At 49.5% G+C, this 23,157-nt stretch overlaps 1 protein-coding gene across 5 annotated transcripts in view; it reads right to left on the bottom strand.

Moving 5' to 3' along the window:
• JAK1 (Janus kinase 1) overlaps window positions 1-23,157 on the bottom strand; it is a 647,675-nt gene that overhangs the window by 229,646 nt on the left and 394,872 nt on the right. For all 5 annotated transcript variants that reach the window (XM_085602371.1, XM_085602373.1, XM_085602374.1 and 2 more), the window contains one exon: window positions 9,163-9,269. In XM_085602371.1, the coding sequence (XP_085458497.1) occupies window positions 9,163-9,269 (107 nt within the window). The remainder of the gene's footprint in view (window positions 1-9,162; window positions 9,270-23,157) is intronic.

Genomic DNA, 23,157 nt, shown 5'->3' with positions numbered 1-23,157 from the left:
AAAATGAATTAGTAATGAGAATCCACTTATTTTGAATGATCACTTAACGGTTCCCTCGCTTCAAAGTGTTAACATAAAATTGAATGCAGAAGTTCATGTGGAGTAAAAAAAGACATTTTAAAAAGAGTTGAATTTTTGTTTGTGCAATGAACTTTTATTGAATAAACTGCGAGCCCTCAGATTTTTCCAGCTGCTGATCGCCACCTCCCAAATTAATTTTCCCACTCTAGAAATCAATAGTATAGTTGTATATTTTTTGAGTTTCTGCTTTTAAAATCACACGGGTCAGTTTTACTTTTCACAGGAGTTGATGGCAGAAGCAATGGAGCGGAACCAATAGTTCTCGCTGGAATGCACCACTGGAGGGTAAATTGCATGACACCCTGTGATGGGAATAACGTATTTCAGCTCACTATTTGACACCTGGACCAATGAACACGATTCATTATTTTTTTAATGTGTAGCACATAGCATCTCCTGTTAGAGATACTTAAGATACAGGTTGTCATTACATATTGTATGCAATTCCCGATTCAACCATAAAAAGGAGATTTCAGCCGATTCGGGTTTTGATTTTTACATGAATACATGCACATCATAAACTACCCGTTCCCTTTTTGCCAGGTTGAACTTGAACCCTAGCAAAGCAGGAACGGGAAACCCTGTGGCCTTACTCTCTTTAAATCTTTCAAGGTCTAAGTCAGCTTTTGCTGTAAACAGCCCAGAGCCGGTGAAAGGCATGTCCATAGGTGACTGTAGGGCACTGAAAAACCTGTGGCACAGATCCAGGCGTGGCGCTGAAGTACCACACTGATAGCAACTGCCCTATCTAAACAGTCAGTAGTTTGGACGCCGGATTTAGTTAAGAATGTTGCAGTAGCCTGTCCGTCCAAAACCAAGCGCTGCCAACTTTATCTGGAACTGCCGACAGGACAGCCACAACTTGCTGAAAAAGATGCTGCTTCCTTAGTGGCAATTGCAGGGACATGAAGGCCAGTGTCTGGGGCAGTATCCAGACTGCTGGAATCCTGAAGATTGTCATACATTATGACCTTGTTCAAAGGGCTGATAATCGTTTATCAAATAAACTCCTCTCTTGAACAAACAGGGTCAGAATGAGCATATAACCTAGGTCTAGATGGAGGAACATGGGGTTCGGTATCCAATAAAATAATCGGATCTTGGACTGGTGCCATTGTGATCGATGTCTGTATCGGAGCCAGCGGAGTTGGTCATTGCAGATGAAGTGTTGAATGCAACGCCCGGGATGGAGACAGAGTTGATGTTGGATCCAGAATCAACGAAACCACAAATGGTGTTAGCATCAACTTCAGGATGAAGTCAAGAGACAGACCTGGCAATAAAGACAGATCTCTCGACGATAGGCCAGCTGGAAGCCTGGTCAGATCAATGGGCCCAAAGACACTCCAGTTAGATCTGGCGTGGCACCAAAGATCTTGTCAATAGCCAACTTGAGCTAATCCAGTGTCTCCATCCAATCAGATGGGATACGAAACAGGATCAGCACTGAAGCAAACGCCATTGGGGGAAAACTGCTACATTGTTTAGAAGTGCCAAGTGCGTCATGTGACTGTGAATGATGCCTGTGGCAAGATGCAGATCACCCATGTTTGGACTTTTGGTGCTTTTTATGTCTGCTCTTCGACTTACCTGACTTCGATGAACACTGATCATGAGATCACCCTCCGAAACAAGAGTGTGTCCTCTTACTCAATGAAGACCGGGATCAATGTGCTTTGGACTTCAAGTGAGAATGGGTCTTTGACTTCCTCAATTTAGCAACAATGAGCTTTGACTCTCGGTCATGGATCACCTTTTTGTTAATCTTTGAACATGACCACAAATCATGAAGCGAGTCCAGGCACCAAAGACAGACATCACGAGGATCGGTATTCGACATCTGTGGGCTACAGTTCTTACATGGTTTAAAACCTGTAGGTTTAGTTGACATTATCTGCACACCATAGGACATTTGAGGGAAATGCAAAATCTATCGAATGACAGTAGAAGCTCTGGATCCACGTTGGATGCATTGAAAAGAAAGCAACTGATGCCAGTGGAGCACGGGCGTGTATAAACTGGTTTCTAAGTCACTTTTGCATGGGACGGAGCGGCATGATGTAGAATAACACTGAATGACGCCACCGGTCACAGAGCGCGTCAATTGCTATGCAAAAACATCCGGATCCAGTCCGGGGATATTCAAAAGATGAGGAATCGAAATTTGAGGAATATGTGGTTAGAAGTCTCTGTCCATTCTCGTAGTAGAGAAATCGAATAGACAAGGAAGCATGGGGTGCAGCTAGATTAAATATATTTCAACAATAGGATATAATACACCATAATGTGAATCCTTCAAAAAGGTAGGGTCTGAATTAGAGTTTGCTGGATGGATTAATCAGTCACAACTTTGACGGATATCCCGCACGCCTTCTTGCAAGTGCATTCAAATTTAATGGACTTGCAATAAGTTGGAAAGGATTTCCTTTACATTGTGACGGAGTAATCCGCCCACCAAACTGTAAATCAGGCCCTTAGTCACTAAATTACTGCTTAGTTTTACAAAGGCAGGCAACTCTGGCTAGAGCTCACCAACAAATAAGGACCTGTAATCTTTTGTATCTTACATTCTCAATTTATTGTTGCCACTACTAACATCAGGCAGTAAAATTATTTCAATAAGAGTATTTATATAACTAAGAGACCCTGGCAAAATTACAAAAGCTAAAACTTAACTAATATTCAATTATATATTACATTTATATTACTCCTCAGATGGTCCAGGTCTAGCAACTACATTTTTCTCACCACAAGATGGATTTACCACATCTAACACAGCTAGCAATGCACAACAAGCTATAGAAACTAAATAAACGATAAGCTGTCCTAGTAATTAAAAATACATTGGGCAACTCATCATTATCGTTTAATCCTAATTAAATTGCCACTTTTTGTAAAGCCATATTAAGTTATATAATAGATAAATTTGTCATGATAAAATCTTGTTGAAAGATACCACTGACACAAGTGGCCGTTTTCTATGTAAACCCAATATCCTTCACTGTCCAAATCTGAGGCTTAAAGGTTTTGTAAATAATTGTTTAAAATTGTGCCACAATAGCTAGGGCCACAATGTTATTTAAATTGAATAATTGTAGTGTGTTACTGCATGAGTCTCATGAAAAGAATAACAAAAACCTCCCAATGCTGCCAAACCCTGCAGAAATAGCTGTGAAAGGCACCCCTAAAAAGGAACAGATCACAAATGACCTTTGCAAGCTTCAGTGGCTGACTGTTCTTGCCAGGATGCAGAATAAATCACTAACAATTATTCACAAAGCAATAACTGTTCAGTTCCTCAAAACATCAGATAGACCTAAAAATCTTAACCTAGTATTTAACATATGTTTATAGGGTAAGATTGCGCTATAGATGGAGGATGTGTATGTGGTGTGTTGTATGTATCACATGCTTGTAGGTTTGGGAATTCTTACATTTAGCTGGGTGTGAAAAAACATCTTCAGGCTCAGGAATTTGAGCCCACCTTGTTTAATTTTTAGGTCTCGCCTAGGCAGCGCGCATGCGCTGCTCTAGGAGGGCCTTTAGTCATCGGTCTTAACTTTTTTCAAGCACTGCACTCGTGCTTGTGGCAGCATCCACCTTGCGGGAGCGAGCTGCGGCGCGACCAAATTAATTACAAACATATGGCCGCTGCTCACTCTCGCAAGGTGGATGCCGCCACAAGCACAAGTGCAATGTTTGAAAAGTGATCCGGGAGCGAGCAGGTAAACGCCAGACATGCCCTCAGCGTCTACAGGCGCAGGGGCCATATGTTTTTAGGTCGCGTTGGGTTGTACAAGCTGTGACTGCAGTGTGTACTCCTCCGGCTGTAGGGTAATAAAGTGTTTTCCATTTAGCTACAACCAGAGTCTTAAACATTGAGATGGGGATCTTCAAACTAAACTGAATTTAACTGAACAAAACGTAATGGGACACTTGTGCTTACATCCTTCTTTGCCCTTTGCCACGGCGCACATACCGAAAATTATCGTCTGCAGGGAACTTTTGAATTAAACTATAAACAGGGCCGTAGTGTTATCACCTGCAAGGAAGGACGGTGCTGTCACAATTCTTGTTGGGATACACGCAGTCGCTTTCACTTTCGCGTCTGGGATATGCTTTTTTTGGGGGGGCTAAACATATGCGCTGTTTACATACAAACCCTGTGCTTGTATTTACTTAACTAAAGCACATGCTAAATTTCCCCACACATATAGTGCTGCTGTTCACATACACTTTACTAAGCACTTCACCAGCTACAAGCATGCACTTAACCGGGCTCACGCTCCTGGCTTCCGTTTACTCATACCCTATACATATATAAAGTTTTAACAAAGCACTAAGCAATTTTATAAGGAGGGACGGTGTTAGGACTGCAGTGCATGCTCCTTCGCCACCGTGCTTTTAATACACCTTTGTTGTCCTTTACTTATAATGTTTACGCATAAGCATGGACGGGCTTCTCTTCCACGCAATCTGTCTCCCCGTTTTGCAGGCCATAGTTGCAATAAAACGTATTCTCTTGGCCCTAAAGTCACAATTGTTACCGATGCGCATCTTATCATCCGCTAACAGAGCAAAGGCACACTATATATAACACAGCGGTGGGCTGTATAAGCAGTGACTGCAGTGTGTGCTCTTCAGGCTGTAGGGTAATTGCACAAGTTACTACTTGTGTAACGATATATCTGTAAGAGACATTAGTTAGTGATAGATTTCTTACCTTAGAATATTCCCAGGCATCAGACTGGATCCAGAAAAGTTTTTCGTCAGCAGTACCCCTGCGCGTCGGTAGGTGGCGTTGTGCGGCTCCGCGTCCATCGCTGGAGTAGTAAGCACCGAGATGATGTCACAGAGACTACTTAAGTGCCACCCATGCGCGCTGACGTCAGTTCTGTACATGACTTTCCGCGCCAGTAACGCAGAGCCATGCAAGAAACTGACCACTGGTGCCATGAAACTAGGGCCCTGAAAGGGATGACCTTAACCCTAGAATCAGTACGCAGAACGGGGAGGATGGGTGGGGCGGTAAGGAATCTATCACTAACTAATGTCTCTTACAGATATATCGTTACACAAGTAGTAACTTCTGCATCTGAAAGAGACACGTTAGTGATAGATTCCTTACCTTAGAATAGAAACCCCAGAAAAACCAACCCCGGTGGTGGGTCTCCGAATAGATTACATCAGAAAGTCACGGAGAACCTGACTGTCAAGGCAGTAATGCTTGGTGAACGTGTGCAGCGAGGCCCACGTAGCTGCCTGACAAATATCCTGCAAGGGGACGCCGCGTCCCAAGGCAGTAGTGGCAGCCTTCGCCCTGGTAGAATGGGCATGCATCCCCACAGGAGGCTCCTTCTTAGCCAACGAGTAACATGCTTTGATGCACATAACGACCCACCGAGAGATGGTTCGTTTGTGCACGGCCCGACCTTTTTTGGCGCCCACGTAGCCAACAAATAGCTGGTCACCCACCCGGAAGTGCTGTGTGCGCTTCAGATGGAACCAGAGCGCACGTTTTGGGTCCAGTCGGTGGAGCCTCTCTTCCTCTTTTGAAGGATGCGGAGACGGAAAGAAGGTGGGCAAGGTGATGGTCTGCCCGATGTGGAAGGGCGTGTCAACCTTTGGCAAAATAGAAGGACGGTCCTTAAAACCACCTTGTCCGGATGAACAGAAGGGAAAGGAGGTTTAGAAGAAAGAGCCAGGAGCTCACGCACTCTCCTGGCAGAGGTAATAGCTACCAGGAAAGCTGTCTTGAGAGTGAGAAGACGTAAAGGACAGTTATGAAGGGGCTCAAAAGGAGCGCGCATCAGATAGGTCAAGACAAGATTTAAGTCCCATTGAGGCATTATGAAAGGCACGGGAGGAAATGCGTGCGTAATGCCTTTCAGGAAACGGTTAACAACCGGGGACTTAAAGAGAGAAGGCTGATCTGGAAGCTTTAAAAAGGCAGAGATGGCGTAAAGATAACCTTTGATAGTTCCCAGAGCAGAGCCCTGCTGGGCCAAGGATAGTAGGAACAGAAGGACCTCAGAAAGAGGGGCAGAAAGGGGATCCACAGACTTTGCTGCGCACCATGCCACAAACTTGTTCCACCGGCAGGCGTATACCGTCTTAGTGGATTGGCGCCTGGCTGCCAGAATGACATCACAGACTTCGGGAGAAAGATCGAAAGCTGTCAACTGTCGCCGCTCAATCTCCACGCATGGAGGTGGAGGCTGGACAAGTTCGGGTGGAGGACCGACCCTGCTGCTGCAACAGAAGATCCTCCCGAAGAGGCTGAGGGATCGGGGGATCGATCACCATGCTGAGTAGTTCGGGATACCAGTAACTTCGTGCCCAATCCGGAGCCACAAGGATGAATTGGGCCCGGTCGCGCCGAATCTTCTTCAGCACTCTGGGCAGAAGTGGTATGGGCGGAAAGGCATACAACAGACCGCAAATCCACTCGCGACGAAAAGCGTCGTCGAGCGAGTGCCGCCTTGGAAATTCCAACGCACAGAACTGATGACATCGAGCATTCTCTTCAGTGGCGAATAGATCTAACCAAGGCTCTCCCCACTGCAGAAAGAGACCTTGCGCCACGTCCGAGCGCAGACGCCATTCGTGATCCATCAAGCACCAGCGGCTGAGTTTGTCCGCCCTGTTGTCAGAGAACCTGCCAGGTGTTGAACCACCAAGGTAATGCGATGTCCAGAGGCGCAGAGCCTCCTGACATAGGGTCTACGACCCCACCCCGCCCTGTTTGTTGCAATACCACATGGCGGTACTGTTTTCCGTGAACACCTGCACCACACTTCCCCGGACAAAGGGAAGGAATGCCTTCAGAGCAAGTCGGATCGCCCGAAGCTCCAAAAGGTTGATATGGACACACTACCTCGCTTTGGTATAGTAAATACAGAGCCAGCTTCCTACATGAGGCACACCAATACATGCAACACCTTTCAGAGGACTGGTCGGATGTCAAAACTCCAAAATTACCCAGCAGGCAAGTCTGGTTCTTTAATCTAGTATTTACATTAAACAAATATCAGGATATTGAAGTGTCTAATGCACGCCTTTCTAGAACTCTTGTATAATTTTAATATAAATAATCTAACCAAGAAATCCAGAAAAGTCTATTCCTGTCTCAAGAACGAGCAGCCTGTGTCTCTTTTTGAGTGCTTCGGGTTGGATAGAGGTTCAAACAATGAAGACGCACATAATGCTCAAATGTATTCAGCTAACTCATGAAGCAGTGGTAAATAAAGAATGGAAGTGGGGCATGAGTGTGAAGTTGGTGGCATGAGAGTAGAGAGGAGTGCAGAGTGAGTAGTGTAAATCATAGGTGCGAGAGTGGATGTGGGGTAGGAGAGTAGATGAAGGAGTAAGATTAGGTCAAGGCATGAGTGCAGTTGCTGTCTTCGAGTGGATGTGGACTAGAGAGCATGTAGGTTGTGTTTTAGCCCTGCATTAGAGTGAATAGAGCGTGCGCGTATGGCAGGAGTTTACAATGGATGGAATAAGACCGAAGATAGTTAAAAAATGTAGATGTAAGGTAAAGGAGTTGATGTGGGCAAGACAGCAGATGAAGCAAGTAAGTGGAAGGGATGTCATTAAATGTGCTAAGGTGGGGATTAGAGTACTGATCAGCAATAAGGTGAGGGTGAGACAATGTGCAGAGAGTTGGGGCAAGAAATCACAGAAGCTGGCCACTGACATACTATCGTCAAAATTCAGCAGAGCAGTCGGTAAATAAACGCAACAACAAAGCCGCAATTGTTTTTTTTTTCTGTCATATAAAAGTTTACTTTTATACCTGCACACCTGAAATCGGTTGCTCCTAATTGATGTGGATAAGAGCCTAGAAATTATGCCTGTGTTCATATGGCAAAAAGCTACTTTGAAGCCCAATATATTTAGCTGGCTAGCTATGACAAACATGAAGAAAACACCGTAGAAAGGACATATTCATCTAAATCTTCTGTGGTGCTAGATTATCTAGAATTTATAACATGACAACAACATGCTACTATGTTGCCTAAGAACATTAAAGTCTGGTATTATATTAGATGAAGCGTGTTCATGCATGGCAGTAGTCATGGACACTAGTAGTAGGCTTGGTGCCGTGGGTGAATGCTCAGTAAACATTTTAGTCTGTGTTCTCTTGCACGGTTTCTATGTCTTCTCGCTGTTTCCTGCCCAGGTCTACCTGTTGGACGGAATAGGTAGCCCATCTACATATAAACTGGAATGCATATTGAAGTCGAGATAACAGGTTTATCTTTTTATTTTTCCCACAACATATTTTATTGTTGACAGACAAAAGGGAGCCCAGGAGGGTCTGGGGCAATACATCGCATACATAGTATGGCATTGGTAAAGAGGTCAACATTTTACAGTGAGTTTGTCTAGACTGTGAGGATACATAGGACAGAATCAATGCGCATTATAAACAAAGAACAAAAGTGTCACATGATCTACGTAACAAATATTTGGAAAGGACTCCTGTCGCGTTAGAATAGTATATGTAAAATAGGTTCCAGTGTGCATACCCAACATTAAATCATCATGACAGATCGTCAATACTTTGTGCCGGGGGGACAGGTTCAAGGTAAAGACTGCGATAATCGGCCCATCGCTTCCATATTCTCAGGTGCTTCTGGGGGAATCCGCGTGCCTTGAAAATTGGGATTTCTAGCCCCATGGACAAAGCAAGGCCACGCTTCCAGGCTCCAACTGAGGGCGGAGAAGCCGCCTTCCACGCCTTGGCAATGTCGCGCTTATCAAGGGTAAGTCCTAAAAATAGCAAGTGCCTCTTGTATCCATTATCTCCGATCTCATTGGTAATGTGGAGTATGGTTAGTCACGGAGACTGTGGAACGTCCCATTCCAGGACCTTGGAGAGGTAGGCCAGCACCCCGCGCCAGAAGCGGCACAGTCCCACACCGTGTGAATGAAGGTGGCCTCGACCGATCCGTAGTGCAGGCACGAGGGAGATGCAATTAGCCTAAGGTTTATTTTTATTTTAACACAATTCTGTATCCACAATATTTGTCAAGATCTTAAATGGCAGTGATATATAATTATGGAAGCACTCACTTGATTTATTTCTTCTTTAAGGATTCGATGGAAACTCAACTGACTGAGAGGATAGACAGGCTGCCATTCTTGAGCCTTCTTAGTTGCCACTAGCAAATTGGAGATTTCTGTTAAAAGAAAAGAAGATAAACAATTTTACAAAAAACATTTTTTCAGGCACAATATATTGTTTGTACGATTGCAACTAGTTTGCACCAAAGAGAAAAAGAACTAATATTGCCAAGTAAAAAGACACAGGCTGAATGCAAGATTTCAGGACATGTCACACATTCATATAATGTAGTGGCGCCTCGGTACTAGAAACATGAGATCTGATTAAACTGGTGGGATGAGACACCCTGTTTTATTTGTTTTCATATTACAAGGGGGTTGGAATCACTTGAAGAGACGATGTATCCACCATTTGACAACCTTGGTAAAAGTATTTGTATTTACTATGACACTGTATAAGAGCTACAGCTGTTGTCATAATCTTGCTAGACACCGGACGGAGCAGTCAGGGCATAAGATCACCTTGCAGTGATACTGAACCTTCCTTGCCACAAAGACCAAGTACTTAAAGTGAGGATGACCAAGGGGATTGCATATGTAAACATAACAGTAATTCAAGTATATGTCACTTACCTTAAGTAACATTTGTTCCGATGGACATCTGATCTTTCAGCAAATTCCTCATCTTAAAACTCCTGGGTTTTGGCTGGATCTGCAATGTCATTTCAGCAGTGCTACCATCCTGGGACTGCGCACCTTTGGCACAGATGCTCTAAATTCTTAAACAATTGGTGGAAAAGACCTTGTAGGCGGAACTCTCAAATTTATTATATTCTCTATCAAGAGGGACTGAAGGGAACACATTTAGCTGCATCTTAGCTAAAAAGGTCTGCACCACAAAGGTCCCCAAGGTGAGGTGGGCACCTAAATACCCATGATGGTCAGTGTTCTCTTGCAGCTTGCCTCTTGATGACTGGGGTTGGGTTTCTGTAAAGCTGCCATACCAGGGTCTTACATCTCATCACTGAAGTGAACTAACGTTTCAATCAGTTGTTTGATGGTGTTAGAATCTCTGAGTAAGTATACTTTATTTTCAGTGAATGTTAAGGGGGACTTCTAGATTTCATCTGCTTTGTAATAAAACAAAAACTCTTGAAAAGGTTTTTTATGGGTACATAGGCCTCCTTAAATTGTCTTTTTAGTGATCTGTTGACTGCACTAGCATTCTGAAGATCAAACAGAAACCCTTAACGCCAGTTACATTTCAGGAAAAAAATTATTTGCTTCGAGTCATCATGGCAAAGGTAAGGAGTCCATGACTTCAGAGATTCTGAAACACCAACCAAATGAAGTTTCCAATCGGTATTGAAAGCCAGGAAACCACATGGGTCAGTCAGAGCCACTACGCTGCTGTATGAAACCATACCAGAAGATCAGAAGGACTCTCACTCTGGTGCAAAACTACTGATGTGGCAACAGTCTGAGCAGACTGGTAGCCACTCAATGTCACTGGGACAAATATTTGTAGCATGGTGGTGCAGAGGCTTACGGTTGTACTGTGATTGGCATGGTGGTAAGAAGGCTTACCTATGACTTTGGTTTTAGTTTTTCCTTTCTGGTGAAGTGTTTTACTGAGTTTGTATGAAGCAAGACAGACATCAAGTGGAACAGAAAAATCCATCCGGCCTCTCCAAAGAACTGTCCAAATTCCCTCTCCTTCCTTTTCCTTCTCCTCTCTCTATCCCTCCCCGATATGATGTGGATCTTGAATATTTGAAGGGTCATTTTGCTTATACAGAGTACCCTTCAAGGTATGATATCTTAGGATAATAGTACATTTGGAGAACATGTGGATCAGAAGTCTAGCAACTGGTTCAGCTGGGATGATTCAGTTTGCTCTGAGATATCATGGACTTGTAATCTCTTGGAATCCTGTAAGCTCTTGGAACTCCTTTGTTAGAAATGTAAGTACGGGATCACATTCCCAAACCAAATTCTGGCAAGATCAGTCAGTACCTAAAAGTACATTGTTGCCTGGCCAACGAGTGTCCTATTGTATGTGCTTCTCCTACACACCTGTGTTGGCATGCCAAGCTGCATGTGGCAATCCTGTTTTAGAGTACAATGGTGCAACCCCTGGTGTTTGGGGTAGGATGAAACCAAACATTTCTTCTATAATTTCCAGGAAAATATTTTAAAATGTCATTTTTATGCATTTGCTTAAGACATGAAGCCACTGTCTCCTGCATCCCCGCTAACACAAACTAAAGTAGAATTTGAGCAGCGTTGGTCTCAATAATGAATCCTTGACCCGGAGTGGTTCCATTTAAAAATAAATTTACTAATTGCTTCTTTACCTCCGTGTGGCTGGCTATCTTGGCGGCAGAGCAGGATGTACCACCGATACTAAAGGGCCTCTCCTTCCTTTCCTTCCCCTGTGCAGCATGTCCAATGTCTAATGGCAGAGACTCCAGCTGCTCTCACAGGGGAGTCTAGGTCCAAAAAGTGCTCTAAAGTGCTACTAGAGAGCAGCTTTGAGCAAGGATTCTGCTCCATTGTAAAGTTGGGGAATTTATTTTATTTTAAAAGGTTTTATATAGCGCTGGCTAGACCCGGAGGTATCAGAGCGCTTTACATGAGTATCAGATCATAATTGCAGGTTACATCGTTACAAAGGTTATACAGTTATTAGAGCCAGGCAACATAGTGACAAGTAAGGTCGAAACAAACAAAAGGGACATATACGTAAGGGAGAAAGCAGCCAAGGGGAGAGATTATGGGGAGGGGGGTGAGAGCAGGGGAAGTAGACAGAGAATGGAGGAGGGGAAGAGGAGGGGAGGGTGAGAGACAGCATGGAAAGAGGAGGGGGAGGGTGACGGAGACACAAACCGGTAGACGCGTCAGAGCTGCGTCCAAAGTTCAGTAAGCTGTGATCCCAGGGGAAGTGGTATCATTTCCCCATCTCTGTTGCGAGAGGCTCCCTATACGCAGTGGACTCTCTCAGAGGGATCTATGAGACTCCAAGGCATACATACTGGATCCTTCCCCAAAAAGGGGAGAGGGAGTGCTTTGGCAAGGGGCGCCATACCATACCTTAACTGTGAGTGGCTCCCTAGGCGCTGTGGACTCTCTCAGCGGGTTCGCTGAGACTCCAGAGTATAAATATTGGATATTTCCCCAACAAGGGGAGAAGAAGTGCTTAGTCAAAGGGCACAAAAGGACAGGGGGCTAGGCGAAGTAGCGGGCAAGGGGAAAGATTTAGGTGAGAGGGGATAGGAGCAAAGGAAGTAAGACGAAGAAACAAAGAGTGCTAAACGGGAACAGATAGATAGATAGGAGACAAGGAAAAAGAGTTACAGAAATACGATGGGGGGGGGGGGGGGGGGGGGGGGGTCGAGACGGGGAGAAAAACTGTGCCTAAATTCCGGATGGGTAGGTGACGATGAGGGGATGAATCAAGGCCGATCTCCTCAATAACTTAACAAAGCGGCTAGATCCGAAGGTATCAGATCGCTTTACATAAGGTTCCACATAGTTGCAAACTTACATCAGTTACAAGTTACCAATGATACCAGTAAAAACATTTAAGGACCATAGAAGAAAAGGAAAGTGGAGTGAGAAGGGAAAGGGGATAAGGGGAAAAAGGGGTAGGGTATAGATACGACGGAGAGACAAAGGGAAAGTCTGCCCAAGGTCCGGCTGGGTAGGTGACGGCCGAGGGGGAATCCGCCGCCCATCTCCTCTTCAGCTATCAGGTAGCTCCACCGGGCATTGGTCAAATACACTCTTGTCCACAGTGGGCCTGGGAAACCTCTTGGATGAAACTCCGACAGACTGAAGTTTGAGATGGGGCACGAACCCATCCGCTCCCAGTAACCCAATATGTAAATTTTGACATGACTGTGCTGAGGGATAGTAACCATGTCTCCTGCGCTCCCATTGTGGCCTGCATGTACACTGCACCCTCATTAGTCCCCGGAGGCAGCAAACTCCTCTTTGCAGGCATCACAGGCCTCACCATGTGCAGGGTGGGCATGGACCCCATTCCAATCACATCTCTCAACTGCCTGTCACTGCCACTGCGCTTCATTTTCAGCAGACAGGAGGACACTCTACTCAACAATGCTCCACTGGCCCCCTCAGCCCATGTATGGGGATGCGCTAACAGCCTCCTTCTGGTAAGCCATGATGCTGATTAAGATGGAGCCCACGGCCACCTGGTTTGTGCTTGGCCATAGTGACTCAGGCACTGCTTTTCGTATGAACATCTTGTGCCACAATTCTCCCAATTCCACTGGTTCGAGCTTGATGCAGAGGCATCTTCATACAGGCATCTGCATTGCACTTTTTGCTCCTGCACTGCTTCATCAATTCTCTTTGCGGTTCAACTATATTATGGCATGGGCAAATTGCCCATGCCTCCTGAATTCCAACAGGACCCTTGATAAAGTAAGAGGACAGGAGGAACAAAGCAGAAGAGTATTAAGGAGAAAAATACCAGATTATTGGAGCAGTGCTTTCATTTTCACTTCTGCAGCAAGAATGCCAGTTGTGAAAGGGGCTGTGGGGCCATTATTTGTGATTATGATTTTCCATTAATCAAAGCTGTGTGTATTTGTCTTAAATTAATATTATTCACTACTCCACTAAACATCCTCCAAGACACCCTTAATGTTTCCTTCCTACAGTGGGAGCAACATGCTGGTTAGATATTGAATACCAAAAAATATGTTATTATTACAAAAACAAGGACCCAAAGGCACTAAGAATTATAAATGCACGTTCAAACATTCTTTGAACACCCTTTTGCTGTTGGATACCATGCAGCTTGAGCTTTCAGCTGTTTTTGAGGGACCCATTTCTTAAATGTTAATTGTAATTCAATATTGCATGAGGGCTTAAAATGTTTATAAATTCAAAGTTATTACAAACAAGGGGCCCAGAAATCCTTACCATTATACTGCTGGTCCCCTCCAGCGGTCGCATAGCAACACTTCATAATCCGTTTGTTGGGCTAAAGCACCAAGCAAGATGCTTCCTTGGTCTTCAAATCACATCTAGCCATTCCAGGCTACAATGCACCTCACTCCAGCAGGTTTTCCAAATGTGGTTAACTCTCAAGCCCAAACACCCTGGTTTTAATGCTTTTTGTGCACTATTTAACTCAAATTTTCACTATTTATTTGAAAGAACCTTCCACCCGAAAACAGCCTATACATTTTATTCCATAATGAGTTAAGCTGCTGCAAATGCACTATTATTCACACATTTCTTCATAAAATCCTTAAGAAAGAAAGTGCATACCATGCTTTATAATAACATTAGCATTGTACCTTTAATATATCACGTTTCGGCTGCCATTAGGGGAAATATTCTTGTAGTTCAGTGGAAATTGTTGCATTCACCTATATTTGGTCTATATTTATTAATGTGAGCACAAGTTTATGGCTACCTGAATTGGATACGTTATGTTGTGCATTGCATTTACATATGTAAAAAATTTTCAATTAATGACAACTGCTTGCGGAAAGTATTTCCTCTATTTTCTGTATTATATAAAGAGTAAACAAGATGGCGTTGAATCAGATTGAGAAAGGCTGAAGGCAGCTGAAACATGCAATATATACTCCAAGCCTACTCTCACCTGAGTTAAATTTCTTACCTGATAGCATACACCTGACCAGACATGAAAGGCAGGGAGAAGAGCCAAGAGCAGTGAGGAGAGCTGCAACTACCATCGAGCCCTGGACCCAGGGACTGGGCTTTGGGCTCGCGGTCAGAGTACCAGAGTATCGGATGTTCGGTCATTTTTTTTTTTTTTTAAAAACCTTTATTCAAAGAGTCAAGGTACACAGCAGAGCGCCTACAACCCTTATGGGCCGGCCGCAGTAAATATCTCGCATATGTCTCGAATCCCACAGCCCTATGCCGTCAACCCGGAGGTACGGCGGCGTTGAAGGATGCAGGTGTACCAAGGTGAAATCAGAATGTGGCAGGTCTAGTGTCCTTCAGAACATCCACAGAGATATGGGCAGAGCGCCCCAATTTGCATTAATGTGCCAAACAATCAAACTCCCCCTCCCTCCCACCCCTTAACTACCGGTCAACACTACGCTCATCTCACGTGTCCGAGGCTGGGGGCTGCAGCCGCCGCCCCCTTCCCTGCACCCTAACCGCATCAGCAGGATACTAGACATCTCCAGGGTCTTCCTGCGCGATGGCAAGAGGTTCGCAAATGCCGCCCCTGAAATCGTTCCACTTGGTCCATACCTCAACCCATTTGCGAGGGCACCCTCTCGCCACATACACAGTTCTTTCTTGCAGCATGCACCAGTCCATATCGTTGTTCCAATCTGATAGTTTTGGTGGAACAGCGCTTCCCCAGAGCCTAGCAATGTTTCGCTTCGCAACCATATGACCAAGCGTGACCCAGAGCCTCCCTTTTGGCGGCAAGTCGGTTGGTTCCCATATATTAAGGATGCACTTTTTAGCCTCCGGGCGAATCTCCACCTCCCACACCTCCTCCACACATCTTACCACTCTTTTCCAATACCTCTGAATCTTCGGGCAGCCCCACAATATGTGGAAAAAGGTTCCCGTGTCCCCACAACCCCTCCTGCAACGCGCTGTGTCCGCCCTCCCCATCACTTGTAGTCTCGTGCAAGAGATGTAGACTCCGTGAAGAATCTTCAGTTGAACGAGCCGCAATCTGGCCGATATCGCGACTTCACGGGGGGAAGCCAGGGCATACCGCCACTCCTCATCATCTATCTCCAACCCTTCCGCGACCCATTTTTCTTTTAGGGGAAGAAGCATATCTGGGGGGTTATTGATACGTTTTTTGTAGGTGAGGGAGTTGGCGTGCTCCGCGAGATGTCCGTCCAGCAGCCTGTCTTCGAGGGGGGAGTCAGGCGGCAGTTTGGCCTCCGGTGGGATGTTGGCCTAAAGGGAGTGACTTATCTGCAAGTACCTAAAGTATTCAGTATCCGCCAGCTCGTAGGTTTCTCGCATTTGGGCGAACGTACGGAGCCCGCCAGACCCCCAGATGTCTTTGATCTGGGAGATGCCAATCAGGTCCCAGTTACGGAACCCCTTGGTGCATCTGAGATTGCCCAGTGCCTCGGAGGCCCAAAGTGGCGTGGCCATCGTGAGGACGCTCGACCAGCCGAGTTTCTTCTGGGCGATATGCCATATCTGCACCGAGTGGAGCGTCGGACCGGTGAGTCCGTGCACCCCTCTTTTAGAATAGAGTGCTACTTCATAATTCCCACCGGGAAGCAACCATCTATCCATGCCATATGCTGGGTCGTTCCCGTCCCCGTACGTCCCTTGGTTAATCGCGGACAGGTGAGCCGCCCAGTAGTATTTGCGGATGTCGGGGAGAGCAATTCCACCATCGTACCACCCCAGCGTGAGCTTAGTCAGCGAGATACGGGGCATCCCGGCCCAGAGGAGGGTGCGTACCGCGGTCTCGATCGCCAGAAAATAACTGTTCGGAACCAGGTCAGGGTAGTTTTGCAGCGCGTAGAGGAATCGCGGGAGCGATAACATCTTAAATAGCGCTGCTCGGCCCAGCAAGGACAGTGGGAGGTTCTGCCAGGACTTCGCCTCCCTCTGAAGCCGGAGCAGCGGCGGTTTGAGGTTGTGCTCGTACATCAGGGCCTTATTAGCGGTGATATACACTCCGAGAAACTTAAACCCGTCCTTAGCCACCCGAATAGGACAAGTGGCAGGGAGTATGGGAGGGTCCCCGTGTAGGACGTAGAGATGCGATTTAGCCCAGTTGACTCGGAACCCAGAGTTGCGACCAAAACTGGCCAGTATGTCCAGCGCCGCGATCAGGGATCCACGCGGCTTAGAGAGGTAAAGAAGTATGTCATCAGCATAAAGCGATATTTTATCCTCCCACCCCTCCGCCCATACTATGCCCTGCACGGTGGCAACCTGTCTTATCCAGGCCGCAAGCGGCTCCAGGGAGAGGGCGAAAAGAAGAGGCGAAAGGGGGCAGCCCTGTCGAGTCCCTCTGGCCAGCATGAAGACTTCAGACACCTTGTTGTTTACCAGCACCTGCACCAGGGGTTCTGCGTACATCAAGCGCACCCACTCGATGAAGCGAGGTCCAAAGCCCAACTTGCGTAAGACTGCGAACATATACGGCCATTCCAAGGTGTCGAAGGCCATGGTGGCATCCAATGAGACCACCACCGCATCCTCCTGCAGCCTATGGCATTGCCTAAGCACCCCGTGGAGTCTTCTGATATTGAGGGGCGTGTTGCGGTGAGGCATGAACCCCGATTGGTCGGGGTGTATTAGTGAGGCTAGCACCGGCTTAAGCCTATTGGCCAACGTTTTCGCCAGTATTTTGGGTTCCGCGTTTAGGAGCGAGATGGGCCTGTAGGAGGCACATAGGTCTTTAGGTTTCCCCTCTTTTGGGAGTGCTACTATGGTGGCTATGCGCTGATCCCGGGGCAGCAGCCCCACCTCCCTGCTACGGTCAAACATAGGTTTAAGGTGTTTACTAGTGACGTCTGGCTGGAGCTTGTAGAGCTCTATGGGAATTCCGTTTGGACCGAGCGCCTTACCCGGGCGGAGGTCCCCAATCGCCCGCTGTAGCTCCGCCTCAGTGAGTGGGCTATCCAAAGCTTCCCGGTCTGTGTCCGAGAGAGTGGGCATGCGTATGTCGGCAAGGAGGTCCGTAGAGTCCTCCTCTGGCCGGTCCGATTCCCGCCTATAGACCTGCTGATAGTGTTTAGCAAATTGCTGTACTATTTCCCGCGGCTCTGTAAGCACCCTCCAGTCTTCAGTGCGCAGCTCAGGCACCACCCGACCGGCACGTTGTTTCCGCTCAAGCCAAGCAATAAGTTTCCCGGCTTTATCACCTTGGTCGTATATCCTGCCGATTTTGTGCCGCGCCACCTCCTGGGCTTCGTGGGTCGCGAGCGCTCTATATTCCGCAGCCTTGAGCTGCATCCTGTGCCTCACCTCCCGGTCCCCGCTAGCCGTCGCCTCCCTTTCCAGTTCTTCCAGTTGCGCCTCAAGTGTCGTGACCTGCTGGGTTCGGTCACGCCGTCTGGCCGCTATGGCCGACAGTGCCTCACCCCACACCACGGGTTTGAACGCCTCCCACAGGGTGACCAGGGAGTCCACCGACCCTTCATTCTCGGTAAAGTAACGCGATATGGAGGTGGAAATGTGTTTTCTGGTAACCTCATGTTTCAGGTGCCAGCCCTGTATTGGTGCAGTGCAGCCCTCTCGTCTACTCCCAAATACGATATGTGTAAGGACCGGTGAATGGTCAGAGATGCCGCGAGGGAGGAGTACCGCCTCCAGTACCTCCATATCAAGCTGCAGCGGAGTAAGGATGTGGTCAAGCCGCGAGAAGGAGTGATGTGCCCCGGAGAAGAAACTAAATTGACTTTCGGTGGGGTGGAGCATGCGCCAGAGGTCAGTAAGCCCGAAGGACTCTAGAAAGTCCGCCATCCACCTCTGCCCCTGTGGCAATTCTCTGGGTGGCTGCCTGTCGCGCGATCCTGATACTACTGCGTTAAAGTCCCCTCCAAGCACCAGCTGCCCCTCAGGAAGCGAAAGGAGAAAGGAGCCCAGGTCTCCAAAGGCCCCGGGCTGGAGGCCCGGGGGGACATAGACTGAGAGTAGATTGAGCGTCCGGCCCTCCCAACGCCCCGACACCGCCGTGAAGCGTCCCTGCGGGTCAGTCTTGGTGAGATCTATGTGAAGAGGCAGCGAGCGACGCAGGAGGACCCCCACTCCCCTCGACCCAGTGATAAAACCTGAGTGCGCCGCTAGCGTGAAGCCATATCTGTTTAAAGCCTGACAAACATTCCCCAGCAAATGTGTTTCCTGCAATAGCACCACATCTGGCTGGTGCCGTTTGAGAAACTGTAACACTATAGTACGTTTTAATCTGTCCCCTAATCCATTGACATTCCAGCTAAGGATCTTCAAACTTTTTTCCCATCTCCTAGCCATTGCATCGTCTCATCAGGGCGCCTAGTCCCACCACCCCGGAATCACATGTGTCGACAAGATTCGTGTGACCGTACCAATTCCCCAACTCCCCCCCCCTCCCTGGGTCCCCCCCCGCCATGTCTGGACAGATAGTGCAAAACAAAGCTAATATACCAGTCAGGCCACCCCCTCCCTCCCGTGTCTAACCCCAACATCCCTACCCCTTCCTGCAAAAACAAACCCCCCCTCCCTGCCCCCTGCTCCGTGGGTTCCAAACTACCCACCACCCCAATTAGCAGAGCGCCTGTCGCCCAACCCTGCCCCGGTGAACCCACCGTGAAACTGTACTTGGGAAGTTCGTGGGCCAGCCCCCTCCTGGCCGCCCGTCCGTGGTGTCCCAGTTTGTTCAGTCCCCATGCCTGGTGCCAAATAGAGACCAGAGCCAGCCCCCAAAGGACTTGCAACCATAGCGCCCCAGGGCCACCCAGTCACAGAGTAACGGCACTTGTGGTATACATTACTTTTCGATGCCTTCATGGTGTCAGCTCTCGTGGCTTCGACGCGGTGTTCCGTCTCCCGGCGAGTCCCAGCGGGGACTGTTCGACCTGGAGCGCCAGGATCGCTGACTCAGCTCACCCCCCTCTGGGCGTCCTGCCGCCGATTCTCTCTCCGTGGCGGGAGGGCCCGTGCCTCGCCACCGCTCATTGTCACGCCGGGAACCCTGAGCCGCGTCTCCGGCATCCAGCCACTCCTGAACATCCTCCGGCGAGTTGAAGAAAAGGAAGCGGCCACCAGCTATAATTTTCAGTTTGGCGGGGAAGAACATCATGTATTTGATCCCATGCTCTCGCAACGCCGCCTTGACCCCCTGGAAGGAGCGCCTTTCCCGCTGGACCTGGAGCGTGAAGTCAGGAAAGAATCGGACCGTCGCCCCTTCGTACTGTAGGTCACCCTGTTGTCGCGCCGCCTGGAGGATTGCGTCCCGGTCACGAAAGTTCAGGATTTTCGCTATGATCGTCCGCGGCATAGCCCCAGGTTTGGGTCGCGGGATGGGGGCTCTATGCGCCCTCTCGATTGTGAAGAACTTAGAGAGACGCTTGGGTTTCAGGTGTCTGAGGATCAGGTCCTCTAGAAAGAGCTCCATGCAGTCCCCTTCAAGCCCTTCCGCCACACCAACGACACGGATGTTACTTCTTCCGGCCCTGCCTTCCTGATCGTCCAACCGCAAGGCCATCAGGCGGTGCTGGTGCACTAGCTCGTTTACCCGACCCTCGAGCCTCTTCTCCGAGTCCTGCAGTGCCTTGATATCAACTTCGTTGGCTTTGGAGCGGTCCGCTGTTTTCCCCAGGTCGGCTCGGAGCAGGTTCACTTCAATTGTGATTTTGTCCATCTTCGTTTCAAGGGTTGTGCCCAGGGTTTGAATCGCGGCCATTATGGACTGCAAGGACGGTTCCGCCGGGCCTGCAGCCTCCTTCGCAGCCCCATCTGTCTGGGGCGGCGCCCTGGTCACCGTGTACTGGTCGAGCTTGTTGGCCTGGGTCGCGGCGCCGCCCTTGGGCCTCATGGTGGTCCGGGTGCCCCGGGGACCGAGAGCCCCTTCGCCGTCCCTGGCCCTCTCCAGGCCCAATATGGAAGGAGACCTCCGGCGCCCTCAGACTGGCACACGATCTGGCGCGGGCCGCGACGCCCCACTCCCCGGCTCCTTGGCGGCAGGCTGTCCCCAGCCGCGGGCGGCGGACCCCACCTGTCGTCGGTGTTGGGTAGTCCTCGGCAAACAGCCCCGGCCGAACCCCGTCACCCGGCTCCTGCGGCTGAGATGGCGCCCTCTCCCGGCCAGGGAGTCACTCCGCACTTGCCTCGATCGCCGTTTCGTGACCCTCCCTCGGGGTCTGGTGGTCGCTGGCCTTGGCGACAGGCGCCCGGGTCCAGTGCGATCCAGCGCCGTGCTTGTGACCGCGTCCCTCCGGGCCGATGCTCCTCCGCGCAGGCCACGAGCTGGGGCCTCGAGTAGCGCCCGCAGCCGTCTCGGAGCTCCGGGGCCGAGGCGCCCCGCCGCCGCCGCCCGCCGCGTCCTGTCTCCCGGGCAGTGTGGGTCTCCCCGGAGGTCGCCAAGCAGCTCTCTGGGGCACTAGGTCGAGGGGATCCGGGGGGAAGCTCAGGTCGCTCCCCTCCGTGCGGATTATGGCCGGATTGCAAGGAACACCAACGGCCCCGGCGGAGCTCCGGGATCAAGCGGCCATTTCCCAAGGCGCCTGGCCACGCCCCCGGATGTTCGGTCATTTGACTTACCGCTCGCATTACTCACCTGAAGTTCTACAGCGAGACTGCGAGCGGAAGCAGGCGCCCGGGCAAGTGCAGCTGCCGACAGTCGGAGGCCTCGGAGTGTGCACCACAGGGGGTCCGCGGAGGCGGCCCAGTTAATTCTGGGTGTACCCTGCAGGCTCATCTGGAAGGCCCCACTCGCTCTTTGTGCGTCAGGGGCCAAAATCTCCCAGACGCAGAAACCTGCGGGACCCCTGCCAACTATTGCTACACCAGAGCACTGAATGCACACACTGTAGGCTGGAGGGATCGAACACCACAATCCCGTAGACAGAACAAAGAGCACGACGCAAGAGCAACAGCAAACCGTGGGGCCCCCGTCAAATCTAAAAGGGACCCACAAAAGGAGAGGGTCAACAGCTGCCTACGGGGAGCGGGAGAGAGGCTTGGACTGCTGGAGCCGGAGCTGGTGAGTAAGGCAACCTGGGCCACGGGAGGGTCACGATCTTGACACAGATCTACTAGCTCCTGCCTCCCACACTCCCGCCCATGCGTGCGTTACCCCCGCAACACCCTCTTCCCCCCCCACTGTGGTTAGCGATTGCACTCTCAGGTACAGTCAAGCAGTGGCAAGAGCCAGAGCAGCGGACGTTCCCACTGTAGAGTTCTGATGCCTCTTTGTTCTCAAGGCACTCTTGCTTCTGTTCCCCTTCTCACCCACAGCAGCTTCATTCAGTTCAAGCGCTGAACGGGTTGGGGGTCAGAGCTGCTGCTTGGGAACTGTGTGGCCTCACTACGGGTTGGCCACCGGGGTGGGCTCCCGCTGGCCTCATATTGTTCAGGCTCACTTCTCTTCGCAATCACACCCCCAGGGCTCTTTCTCATGCCCTCCAACAGTACGGCGCTTGGTCGCTGGGGGGGTGAGTGGGGATGAGGGGGGGTGCAGTCAGCTGCAGGCACTACAGGATCAGGGTGGGCTCCCGACTTCCTCACCTTCACCCCGGGGCACTTCACCCGCCCCGCGGGTCTTTTATCGGGCGGCGTGCCTCCTCGCAGGGGGTTCCTTTCAAACGCGCAGCTCTCTCCCCCTTTTCCTCAGCTGCTGGGCTGCTGCACGCATGGGCACAGCCCCCTCGTCGCCAATGTAGAGTTAGCGGGTTCTAGGCCCACATACTCCGATAACGAAGCACACAGACCCGGATGGTTAGGTGGATAACTGGCCCAGAGCACGTGAGCTCGGCCCCTTTTATTCTCAGGGTCACCTGACTGGTGAAGCCTGTGGTGGGTGGGTGTTCATTGTTTGGTACAGCAGGGGAAAATACTAGAATGCTGATCGGACCATCACTACACCCACGTCAGTGCGGTAGCGGCCAGTAAGAAGCTGGTGCAGCCTGTACCGCAAAGAACCCTGCCTGGCCCACTGTGCCCCCCATTCTCCCCTCCCTGATCACCGCAACATACTGACGGGGGGCACAGCCCCTGAAAGAACCCAGGCAGTGCAAAGACACCACGCAGCTGCACAGTCACAACAGGACGTGCTCCCCAGAGCTAGCCCCTCTCGGCTTCACTGGAGCGCGCAAGTAAGCGCAAGCGAGCACAGCGGCTCAGACAGCCCACAGCGCCCACCAGGAAGATAGGACACCAGCACCACCTTAAACCTGCCACAAAGGAGGAAATCATCCCGAGCAGCAAATGCACCCATGCTGTCAAAAAGCTATCCACAAAGTAAACCGCGGCTACCTCAACCATCGCGGTGCTAGCTTGGGGCTCAACACT

This window comes from Triturus cristatus, chromosome 4_2 (assembly GCF_964204655.1).
Source record: "Triturus cristatus chromosome 4_2, aTriCri1.1, whole genome shotgun sequence".
In the NCBI taxonomy this organism is placed as follows: Eukaryota; Metazoa; Chordata; class Amphibia; order Caudata; family Salamandridae; genus Triturus; species Triturus cristatus.
This window is presented reverse-complemented; position numbering and strand designations above follow the sequence as displayed.